This window comes from Phacochoerus africanus, chromosome 12 (assembly GCF_016906955.1).
Source record: "Phacochoerus africanus isolate WHEZ1 chromosome 12, ROS_Pafr_v1, whole genome shotgun sequence".
NCBI classification, from domain to species: Eukaryota; Metazoa; Chordata; class Mammalia; order Artiodactyla; family Suidae; genus Phacochoerus; species Phacochoerus africanus.
The window spans coordinates 49,784,207-49,796,897 of record NC_062555.1 but is presented as its reverse complement, the minus strand read 5'-3'; the positions used below and the strand labels follow the sequence as shown (position 1 = coordinate 49,796,897).

The following is a 12,691-nucleotide window of genomic DNA, read 5'->3' as shown; positions in this document are numbered from 1 at the left end:
TACACCACAGCCAGAGCAACTCGGGATCCGAGCTGCATCTGCAACCTACACCATAGGTCATGACAACCCTGGATCCTTAACCCATTGAACAAGGGCAGGAATCAAACCCGCATCCTTACGGACACTATATAGGGTTCTTCACTTGCTGAGCCACAACAGGGACTCCTTGAGCAAATTTCTTAACCTTGCCAAGGATCAGTCTTAACATTTTTTTTTTTTTTTTTTTTGCCACTCCCACAGCATGTAGAAGTTCCCAGGCCAGGGACTGAAAACATGCCACCGCAGCAACCCCAGCCACTGCAGTGACAACACTGGATCCTTAACAGCTGCACTACAAGGGAACTCGAGTCCTCTCATCCGTAGAGTGGGGATGTTAAGACTTACCTCCCAGGATTGTTTTTAATATTAAATGAAGTAATGTATTTACTTCAATATAAGACTGAGAACATGGTAAGTGCTCAAAATAATATATATATATATATATATTTTTTTTTTTTTGGTCTTTTTAGGGCTGCACCCTTGGAATATGGAAGTTCCCAGGCTAGGGGTCAAGTCGGAGCTTCAGCTGCTGGCCTACACCACCACCACAGCAACTCAGGATCCGAGCCACGTCTGTGGCCTACACCACGGCTCACGGCAACACTGGATCCTTAACCCTCTGTGCAAGGCCAGGGATCAAATCCACGTCCTCATGGATACTAGTCGGGTTAGTTACCACTGAGCTACAATGGTAACTCCTCAAAATAATATTTTTAAAAGTGAAACCCACGTTAGGGTGGGAAGGATGGAGAAAAACTGGCCTAAAATATACACATGTTTAGAAGGATTAGGTTTAGATAGATTTCACAAGATGAGCAAAATTTACCAAATTAGCTTTTTTGAAAAATCCCCGTGTTTGGGTTTTGAAAATGCTACTTTGTTATATTTTATACGTTCATATGGTTTTCATTAAAATGGAAATATCTTATAAACCATAATATATGTTGCACTTAGGCAAGCCTGAAATCTATTATAAACATTTGTGTTAGGAGGAATTTAGATGAATTTGCAATCAGGGAGAGGAGTGGTATAGTTTTAAAGCAAAAAAAAATTGTCTTAAATATGTTTGTTCTCTTCCAAGGATCTAAGGGATTGATATAATACAAATGTGTTTCCATGGCATTTAATTAACTCTCAGCTTCATAAAAGGAGAGACGGTCTAGGCTGGGCTTTCATAATACAAGGTTCTCCTCACTTAACAGCGTATCCTTCTTAATTATGTAAACAGTATTCCGTAAACTGTTGAAAAATGACATTCTTTCAACAATGTTCCTCCTTTTCCAATTATTATGGAAAGGTTTGGACAGAAGTGTCTCCCGAAGCCTAGGAACGTTAAAGTCCGAACGTTTCTTTAAAATTAAAAAAAAAAAAAAATTTACGTTATTCCATATGGAAAAATACTTATGACCTTGAAGGCATTTTGAAGGCCTAACATGTTTCTTTGGGGGGGAAGGGCAACTCCATACACTATGTCTCTTCATTCGGGGCATAAAATATCTTTAAGACCAAAGACCATCATCCTTTCCGCCTCTTAGCCTGCATCCTTCCAGAACCATGAGAAAGCGCTCTTCTGAATTTCTATCTTTATCATTTATTTCGAATTTTTAATAACAAATATGTTTTACTCGTCAGCTGCTCCGGAGTATAAGCTTTTTTCCTGGCTGTTCACATTGTCCAGCAGGCCCTGTGAGAACCACAGAATATTTAAGACAGCCGGTCCCAGGGGAGGCTGTAGTGCTCTGCAAGAAATGAGACACATTTCGAAAGTCACATTCATGTTTCCAGGCCCCTGGGAATATCGTTCATAAACATTATTTCAGGTGTACTTAGCGACCGAGGCAGTCGGATTATTTCAGGCTTCCACTGTACTAAGACACAGTTTACACATGTTATAAACCCTAGTATGTGGAGTTCCCGTTGTGGTACAGTGAAAACAAATCTCACTAGTATCCATGAGGATGTGGGTTTGATCCCTGGCCTCGCTCAGTGGGTTGGGGATGCCAAGTGTTTATACTTAAGAGTGTTATAGTAAGTTCTTTTCTTCTTCTTCTTTTTGGCCACCCTTGTAGCTCCCAGGCCAGGGATCAGATCCAGGCTGCAGGTGCAACCTATGTTGGATCCTTAACCCACTGTGCAAGGCTGGGGATTGAACCTGCGTCCCAGCGCTCCAAAGATACCACCCATCCTGTTGCACCACAGCAGGAACTCCTAGATCTTATTCATTACATATCATATTTACTAAAAACCAGAATAAATAAATATGCTTAATTACACCTCTATTCTATTTTGCTAATTTCAGCAGTAGTTTCTCTTCTATAATCTCCTGTTTAAAGAAAATTTAACTGTCAAGTGACCACTCAATGTTAATTAAATACCATAATGTTATTTTTATAATAATATTCAGGGTCAAGAAAAATTAGTAAAGCAATTTTTGTAAAGCTAGTAGTCCATTTTTATGTACTTTAAAAAAAATATTGAAAATTTTTACTGCCATTACCAAATGAAGTTGCCTTTAACACAATGCATATTTAAAATGAAGTCCATCTTGGAGTTCTCTTGTGGTGCAGTGGGCTAAGGATCTGGCAGTGTCACTGCAGCAGCTCATGTCACTGCTGTGGTGTGGGTTTGATCCCTGGCCTAGGAACATTCATATGCTGGGGGCATGGCCAATAAAATAAAATAAAGTCCATCTTACTGAAATTACTCGGTTATTAATTTCCACTCATTACCTTAGCTATACACAGCTTAATAAAAACAAGTAATGTCACTACGGCAAGTAGGAAAAATGAAAACCATGTAATTTAAATTCCTTTTCTTCTCCTAAAACATCAACCAAGGTAAGTAAGACTTCAAAAACTAGGGGGGAAAAAAAACTTTAAGAAATTGCCACAAATATATAAATGACATTTAAAAAGATACCCGACGTTCCTCATGATGTTAATATCAGCTTGGTGTCAACAACTCTCGTCTTTGGTCTAAATAACTTTTAAAATCGGACTGTAATGAGTTCCCACTGTGGCGCAATGGGACTTGTGGTGTCTCTGCACTGCCAGAATGCAGGTTCTATCCCTGGCCTGGCACAGTAGGTTAAAGGATCCCCGGCACAGGAAGTCCATATGCTGTCCCCCCACCCGGGGGGGGGGCCAAATAAAATAAAATAAAAAATATAAAATTGGACTGTAATCTTAAAAGCAGCAAATAAATGGTCACATTTTCACAGGTAATTGAAATCTAATTTCTGTACGATTAAAGTAGACAGCAGGAGTCAATTACAGGAGTTGCCAGTTAACTGGAGACTTTGCCCAGCCTTGCACACAAAGGTGGCTTGGCCCCTGGAGGCAGCTTGAAAAATATTGTCCCTTCTGTGGATGATGAATATGTGGACAGTTTTCCTATCTACAAATTCTCCCCATCAGCATAACGCTGATGCCAGATATTACTTTCCAGCCCTTTTGCTCAGTATTCATTGATATTGATGCCTTTGAACTATGGGCGTTTCCTCATCTTACAGTCTGAAGCCAATGAAGCCAAAACGCAACAGAGAAGAAACAGACATCACATGACCTCATTTGCCAGCACTTTAGGGTGAACGATGCTTTTAGATCCTTTTCTCGAAGTAATTGGGAATCACCTCCCTCAAAGGTGTGGAACACAGCAAATTCTCTATATGGATCACTTGGCAGAGAGGCATCAAGAAGCAGCCTAACATAGGACTTCCCACTGTGGCTCAGCGGGTTAAGAACCCCCAACACAGTGTTCAAGGAGGACACAGGTTCAAACCCTGGCCTCGCTCAGTGGGTCAAGGATCTGGCATTGCCACAAGCTGTGGTACAGGCTGCAGCTCTGCTGGGACCCCTAGCCTGAAATTTTTCATATGCTGCAGGTATGGCAAAGAAATTTTTTTTTTTTAATTTCTTAAGAAGCAGAAGCATAAATAGAGCTCATTCGGGGATCCGGCAGGTAGAGAAGCAAGGGGGTGATGAGGCCAGGAAGCAGAGAAACGCCTAGTAGGGAAGGTAAGGAGGATGGGAGATGGCCAAGGAGCAAGCTTGCCCTCTCCGGCCAAGTGTGGAAAGCACTCCAAGGCAGATGCAGGGACTTAAGGGCTGTCCTAATTAATTTGAAGTCCCTGTAACTGCAAAAGTCAGTGTGTGCCATGTACTCTTGGTAGGCCAGAGACATGTCCCACAGTCACAAAATCCAAGAGGGCCACGCCCCGAACCCACCACCCCAACAGGGTTAACGTATTTTACTGAGCTTCTCTTGAACGGTCCTTGGCTATATCCCATCTAATTCAACACATTTCAGTAGCGCCAACAGGTAAGTGGAGAGTCTTCACATGAAAGGAAAAGACAAAAAGAACAGGAACATAAAAACCACACGACCAGCGAAACCTCACATCACTCAGAGTCAGACAGCAGATGTCGCATTTTGAAGCAGACTCAAGAATTCTGATTGGCACGTTTTTAAACTCCCCCCTCTTGAACCCCAGGACAAAGTCCTGCTGAAGAGGAAAATGATGGGGCGAGGAGGGGGTCAGGAGGGAAGGCTGCCCCAAAGCATAAGACCCAGCACCCGTGGCCACTGTGTTTGGAGACTGCAAAGGTCGGAATTGGACCTCGGATCCAAGAAAGTTTCTGGAAAGTGCTACTGACCTGGGGAAAGGGCTGGGCTTTTGGGAGATAAAGCTCCTTGCTACACTGATGGAGCTTGTTGCCCTTAGCAGCCTGTATTACGACAACGTGCTTGAAAAGCATCTGGCAGCCTCAGCTGGGGTGGAACCAGCCAGGGCTGTTGCTAGGAGCAAAACAAACAGGCCCTCTGCTTACTGTCTGTTCACCTCCAGGTGTGACTGGAGGTGCTGGTTACACTCACTTTGAGGCCTGAAGTGCTGGGATACTGCTCTCGCTTCTCATCCATTTCCTCCTCTCTTCCCATCCTATTCTTGGTTCCTTTCATCTACTTTGCATCCACCCAGCCTCCAGCCAGAGCTTTTCAACTCCCCGGACTATCACCAGCACTGTATGTTCATGCCAGCCAACAGAAACCTAAGCCACACATGTAATTAGAATTTTCTAGCAGCTACCTTAAAAAGGCAAAAGGCAGAGTTCCCTTGGGGGCTCAGTGGGTTAAGAATCTGACTGCAGCAGCTCAGGTCGCTGTGGAGGCTTGGGTTCAATACCTGGCCTGGTGCAGTGGGTTAAAGGATCCAGTGTTGCCATAGCTACGGCATGGGTCGCAGCTGCAGCTGGGGTTCAATCCCTGGTCTGGGAACTTCGATATGCAAAGGGTGCACCATAAAAAAAAATAAATAGGTAAAAGGCAACACACCGTATTAATCGGAATAATGTATTTTACCTAACCTAATACATCAAAAACATTATCATTGTGACATGCAATCAGCATAAAGATATTAATGACATATAGAATAGTCTTCATATCCTATATGAAGTCTCTGAAACCTGTATTTTCTATTTTCATTTGATCTGTGTTTTTATTTGATTGATATCTGTACACTTTTGTGATCTGTATTTTTATGTATTTCCAAATGGGTAGTTTATACTGAGAGCACATCTGCGTTCAGAACAGCCACACTTCCAGGGCCCAGAAGCCACACTGGCCCAGTGGCTACCACAGTGGACAGGACAGATTTGGAGCTTTGGAGGGAGACCACTCAGTTAGCACCCTGACCTTGGGGGCAGACTGTGTCCAAGTTTGCCCTGAAACTGTTCAACAGGTTCCTGAAAAAGTGATGCTATTTGCTGACATTTCAAGAACTTGCAGTTAGACTGTCACTCACTCCCCAGGTCAGAAATAGATCTATTTTGTTTATGACGGTGTGCTGGAGGGAAAAGGTTGGCGTGTAGGAGGGTGCCCCAAGCCTAGGTAGGATTATTATCATTATTATTGTATTGATTATTATCATTATTATTATATGGAAGTTCCCAGGCTAGGGGTCAAATCAGAGCTACTGCTGCTGGCCTTTATCACAGCCAGAGCAACACAGGATCTGAGCTGTGTCTGCGACCTACACCACAGCTCACAGCAACACTGGATCGATCCTTTAACCAGAGACCGAGGCCAGGGATCAAACCTGCATCCTCATGGATACTAGTCTGGTTCATTACTGCTGAGTCATAACGGGAACTCCAGGTAGAATTATTATTATAATAATATAATAATAATATAATTATTACTATAATAATTTTGGCTATGCCCACAGCATGCCGAAGTTCCTGGGCTAGGGATCAAATCTGTGCCACAGCAGTGACAACACTGGATCCTTTACCCACTAGGCCACCAGGGAACTCCCTGAGGCAGCATTTTTGACATAAAAAAGGCAAAATGGGCAGTCTGCAAATCTGTTATCTTTCACACTGCTCACACAGAACTTGCAATATAATCCAGAGGTGAAATAGAAAGGATTCTTAAAAAACAATGCCTGTTGAGAGATACCATTTGCTGATGAAAATTCCACTTCTCAGGAGAACTACTATGACTCAGTGTCACAGAACAGAGGGATGGTCCTGAGACAGCCTTGCCTCTCAGGCAGTTTTATTGCTGGCCCGGCCTGCCCAGAGATGGAAGAGATGCTCTAAATTTGCACAGTCCTGTGATGCCATGATTTATTAGATATAAACTAAACAAGGCAATGCTTCCCTCCAGTAATGGATGTGAAATGAACACAAGTCCAGGCAAAGAGCATTCATTTTTGGAAGGGAAGGAAAACAAGGAGATGGATGCTGAGGCAGCTGAATATTTATACCTCTTATCTGCTTATAATACCCATTCCTCCCCCTCTCTCTCATCGATCTATCCCATCACTTGTGATTTCCATGAACTGGGGCTCTGGAATGTGTCCATCCACAGTCCTGCCCTCTCTCTCAGCTTTTCTCTTTTCAGTTTCGACCTTATCACCTCTTGTCCGTAACAGTTAAACCCATCTGCCTTTTGGCAGCTCCACCTCTGGACTCCCCATGACTCTCAACTACCTTCCAGAACATTCCCAGGTGACTCTTCTTAATCAGCTGTAACTCAGCTCCTTCCTGGAACCCCTTCCAAGGTTCTCTGTTGTTCGAAACATTGCAGGTTCCAAAAATGTGGCCTCGAAGTGCCTCGTCAGATCTAATGCTTGATTATGCCCAATCTGTACCCCTCCACACGCTTATCACGCTAGGGATTATAAATGTGTAATATCAGACTTGTAACTGCTGTGACTTGGCTTCCTGGAGAGCACCCCACTATCTCTCCGAAAAGCTGCTGAAATCCGATCCATCCTTCAAATCCCTTCTCAAATGCCACCTCTTCCAGGAAGTCCTTACAGATTACTCCAAATAGAATATTTACCATCTCAAGTCCCTTGCAACCATGTAATATTCAGTATTTCTCTTAGAGCCTCCAGCCACATAATCATCATCGCTTTATCCCCCTTGCAGTGTCTGGGACGTCAGTTCTTTGAAGGCACAAATTGTAGCTTCTCGGATCTGAATCATTTCCACCTCGCAGCTGCATCATAAATACTTGTTGACTTACGTTTAACTACATAAATCACTAAGTAAATTAGTATCTCATATCTGAGTGCAGTCATGCTTTCTGTTCACCCTAACTTTGATCTCTAGGAATTCAGGAACTCTATTTTTATCATAAGAATAAAAACTCAAAAAAAAACAAGGAAGATCAAAGAGAAAGAAGAGGATCTAGACGTCCTTTCTTCCATCCATATTCAAGACCTTCATCCTAGAATAACCGAGGTCCCTGAGTATATTTCTCCGATCTCATCTAACCTGGTGAGTACCTAGAGAGAATCAGGAGGCTAGAACAAACAAGACAGGTGTTGGTAAGAATCCAGGTCCTCTGGCAGAGGCTAGATGGAAATGCAGGCTTTAGTTACAGGTCCCCACTCGGTTCCTGCAGCCAAGCAGCCCAAGGCTGCCTGAAATCTAGCTGTCTTACCTCTAGAAAAGAAATGAATTTCTCTACAAAAGAAATGAATATCTGATTATACAAGTGACTGCTTTCTGCATTCTTCCTCCACCTCAAATCAAGATGAATGATGTGTTTCAGGTCTGCACGTTTAATTCCCAGGGGTAAAAGAAAGTTCAATACAGCTTCTCACGATGGAACCACCATTACAGTTTCAGAATATCGCAGGCAGTCAATTTCCATCGCCCATCAAAACAACAAAGCAGCCAAACATTTTATTATTCTGCCCCATTCCTGCCCCTATTACTACAGTAAATATGACTAACACTCTCGAGCATACACAGAGATCAAATATGTAAATGGCATATTGATACACGTTACATAAATATAAAACTCTATAATCCTCCCAGGATTTAAAATCTAGCAAACGTTTGAAATCAACAAGCCAATATCGCTAAACAAAAACGAGACATTTCTCCAAAGCGATGTAACTCTAACCTCTTCACCAACGCTCGCCAAGCCGCTCAGAGACGGGAGTCCTAAGTCATTTCCCTGCCAGGATAAAAGTTGAGAGACTCCTTACCGCTGAGAACCGGAGGTGTCTGTAATCCAAACTGTACCTGCCAAAGCCTTACGTAAAAGCCACCTTATCATTGTCCAACGCCTACAACTGCCATCTCCTATTTCACCACGAGCAGCCAGCCGGAATTTTCCCCAGTAACCGCTAATACTCATCGGAGAGGAAGGTGGTCCGGGAGCTCCCTGAAAGGGCTAACATTTCAGGGGCAAGGGGAAAAAAAAAAAAACTTTCCCGTCCCCAACTCGCGCTCTCTTTCAGCGAGCGAGGGGTCCAGGCCAAGCAGGGCCAGGAGGGGAGCTGAGCCGTCTGGGCGGTGGAACGCCCAGGTGCGGAGCGTGGTCGCTACCGCTCCGGGGGAGGCACGGCGGGCACAGTGCCCCCCCCATGCCCCTTGCCCCCACCAACCCTAAACCGCGCTCTTTCCCCCCCCCCACTTCCACCCGGGCTTAGAGTTGGTCCAGAAGGGTCGGCGTCGGGGCAGAGCTGCGGAAGCGGAGCCCCTCCCGCCCCCCGGACTCACGATCTTGAGCAGGTCCAGTCCGCCCGCCTGGTTCATGTCTCTCCATGTGCCTGTGCCGGGAAGGGGTGAGGAGGGCCGGCCGCGGCAGCCCGGGGACAGCTTCCGAAGCCCCGGAGGTCTCCCCCGCCCCTTCCCACTGGCTTTGGGAAAGCAGAGAAAAATGGAAGCCGGAGAAGAGCCGGGGAAAGGCGGAGGGGGCAAGGGCGCCGGCGCCGGGAGGGGAGAAGTGGGTGGCGAAGCGCGAGGGAAGGAGGAGGCGGCGGCGGAGACCCAGGCCGGAGCAAGCGGCCGGGCGAGCGATCCGGGGAGAGGAGGCGCCAGGCGAGATGGAGGTCGGCGCCCAGGCGGCGCACAAAGAAAGGGGAAGGCGCGGCGCTCTTGCTACCTGTGCGGCCGCTCCGAGCGCCCCCGCGGGAGCCGCGTTCTCCAGCAGCTCCATCTGGATCTCCTGCGCCACCGCCGCCGCCGCTGTGGGAGGCGACTTGGACATGTCGCTTTGGACCATTGGCGAAAAGTCGGCCGGCAGCCAGCAGCCAGCCCCTGACGGCGGGTCCCCTCCTCCGTTCCCCGCCCCCCGCTCCGGGGGCCGCCCGGGGCTCGCGGCGCTTAGCGCGCGGGGCGCGGCCGGGCCAGGTTGAAAAGCGAGACGCAGGGGAGCCGGGCGGCGGGGGCGCGGGCTGGGCGAGCGCGGGGCGGGCACGCGAGTTGCCGGCGCCGGGGCAGGTCCTCGCCGGGAGGGAGGGCGCTTCGGCCCGCGTGTGGGGCGGGGGTTGGGGTTGGGGTTGGGAGGCGCGTCCGCGGGCGAGAGCGACAGGCCCCCGGAAAACTGAAAAGTTCCCCGCGGGAGGCGCGGGCCGCCGGGTCCCCGCGCAGCAGCCGCGCGTCGCCGTGGCACGCGCGCTGGAAAGTTTTCAAAGCCTCAAGAACGAGGCCTCGCGTCCGGGGGGCTTCCTTACTCCTGCTGCTGAGCTCCACTCGCTCCGCTCCCTACCAGCCCGGGGCGGGAACACGTCGCTCGCTTCGGAGATGTGGGAGGCTAGGTTCCAACAACGCCCGCCTGAAATCGACCAAGGCCTCGGGCTGCCCGGGAGAGCAAGTGTCTACCCAGGACTTCCCAGCTCCTTCGGCCGTCGAGGGCACTGGACGACGGCTGTAATGAGGAACCAGAAAAGAACGAGGGCCGAGGACCTGCGGATGGCGGTCCCACCCGAATCCGCAGCTGGCCTGGGCTCCTGGGTCCAAATCAACCCCTTGCAAGTCCGAACTTTTGCCTCTAGAACTCCTGTTTGTCTTCACCTTGCAAACTGCTTATTCAGTTTTCTATAGAGTTGAGACGTCTTAGTACCACATTTTGGACAAAACCAACACTTCCTTAGGACTCTGAGCTCTTGATAAGAAAGAGAGTAGGTAGGGGCCGTAGCAATAATGTTTCGTTGACAGCATCATGTTCGGCTCTTGCTAATAAGACTATCTTTTTTTTTCAGTATTATAGGGTAGCTCTGATTTCAACAACTTTTACACCACCAAACTCTGTACAACTGGGTTGCCCAGCGTCAGTGTTGTTTTGTAAAAGCAGAGTGTACACAGTTTTGGATACTGAAACATACACACGGAAATGTACTGCAATAGGCTTCAGCTGCCTTTTCTATTTTGTCACGGTGTATTAAATTATTATGGGATACGGTCCTCGTTCTTCTCAAAGATAGTTGTACTTAGTTTAAATGCCCCTTCCCCATCCATACCACTGGTTTGAATCAGACTTAGAGAACAGATCTTGGTGTGGTTCAAGATTTAGGCATATCCCAAATGTCACGGATTTTCCTAATTTTTGGTGTTCAAGTTGTCCTTTTTATGTAAATTTTACTGAAGGTTCAAAAACAAGAGATTAAATTTGTGGTTATGAGAGGGAAGGGGGGACTGGCTGAAGGCAGTCGAAAGTGCAAACTCCCAGTTTTAAGATACATAAGTCTATAGGGATGTCATGCACAACATGATCAACACAAATGTAATTACCACCGCTGTATGTTACATGCGAAAATTGTTGAAAGTAAATCCTAAGAGTTCTTATCGCACGGAAAAAAATTTTTTTTCCTTCTCTTTAACTTTGTATCTATATGAGATGATGGGTATACACCAACCTTGTGAGAATCATGTCATGATGTATGTAAGTCAAACCATTATGCTGTACACCTTAAACATATACAGTGTTGTATTTCAATTCAACCCCATACAGGAAGATAAATAAATAAATAAATAAGTAAATAGTCTCAGCATGGGGGGAGGGAAACATGTTAAGCAGAATCAGTGAAACACTGCTTAACTACAAAAACAATAGCAATAAAGTCACATTTTGAAAAGCAACAGACAGAGGAGCTGGGAGGCTATTGGTTAGGCTATGAGTGGGTGGATGGCCAGCAAGGGGTGAGGGGGCTGCCCTCTGCTTTGTAGCCATGACTCATAGTCTTCCCCAAACCCTCAGAGTTGCTCTTTTTTTTTTTTTTTTGAATTTATAACAATCAGCAGTGCTTTTTCATGTGCACATGTATCTATGTTTGCATGTATGTACATATTAAGGTGAAAAAGACATTGTTTTTAAAGTTTTGGAATTCCAGCCTATTTTAGCTCCATGCTCTGTGATGACATCACCCTTCTAGGTCCATTCCTGTAATGAAACTGTTCCGTTTTCTTAAGAGTATTTGAATCTCAGGGACAACATTAAATCTAGTTCTAGGTTAGACTGGAAGCTCTGTGTGGGTAGCAGACACGGCTGTTCACCAGGACATACTCAGGACCTGGCTGGCACCCCCCAGCCCTGTGAGTTCTTGCAATATCTGTTCAATAAAACATACATTAAGCTTCCTTGTGTGCCAGTGTATGAGCACAAACAACCAAGACCAGGCATCTTGGCTTTACAGTCTAGTTAGTAAGTACTTAGAAGCCAATCAAGACATACTTGCATGAATGAGTGATGGATGAATCCTAACACGGTTTTTTGTTTTGTTTTGTTTTGTTTTTTTGGTCCTTTTGCTATTTCTTGGGCCGCTCCCGCAGCATATGGAGGTTCCCAGGCTAGGGGTCGAATCGGAGCTGTGGCCACCGGCCTACTCCAGAGCCACAGCAACACGGGATCCGAGCCACGTCTGCAACCTACACCACAGCTCATGGCAACGCCAGATCCTTAACCCACTGAGCAAGGCCAGGGATCGAACCCGCAACCTCATGGTTCCTAGTCGGATTCGTTAACCACTGCACCATGGTGGGAACTCCCTAACATGGTTTTAAAAAATGTCATGCTTGACAAAACTTGGTGTTTTCCCAGGACATTTGTCTGCTTTTTTATACTATACTTAATTATCTGTGCATTCGCTTTCAACTATGCCCATTTGGGAAATAGAATGTTATCTTTCATCAGATTTTTAAAGAGACCCCAAAAGAGCAAAACAACCTCGAAAAATCATTTTAAGAAAGGCTTATATTTATGGCCAAAGGGCAGGAAAAGTTTGAATTAAATGTTCAAATATGATACAGTATATTTCATTAATTTCATTAACGCATGATACAGAATTCCTTGTTTTTGTTTCTCTCTGCTGCTAGACAGAGTTCCTTGGGGGCAGCTGATTGAGTCTTAT

General features: G+C 46.0%; 1 protein-coding gene across 3 annotated transcripts in view; it reads right to left on the bottom strand.

Moving 5' to 3' along the window:
* Positions 1-9,672, bottom strand: part of CACNB2 (calcium voltage-gated channel auxiliary subunit beta 2) — a 445,465-nt gene extending 435,793 nt beyond the window's left edge. The window contains exon 1 of one of the 3 annotated variants that reach the window (XM_047755514.1): positions 9,448-9,672. In XM_047755514.1, the coding sequence (XP_047611470.1) occupies positions 9,448-9,567 (120 nt within the window). In that variant the 5' untranslated portion in view covers positions 9,568-9,672. Of the gene's footprint in view, positions 1-9,062; positions 9,414-9,447 lie in introns of those variants that run through there. The other 2 variants (XM_047755511.1, XM_047755512.1) reach the window with 2 other exon arrangements.
* Positions 9,673-12,691: the final 3,019 nt, after the last annotated feature.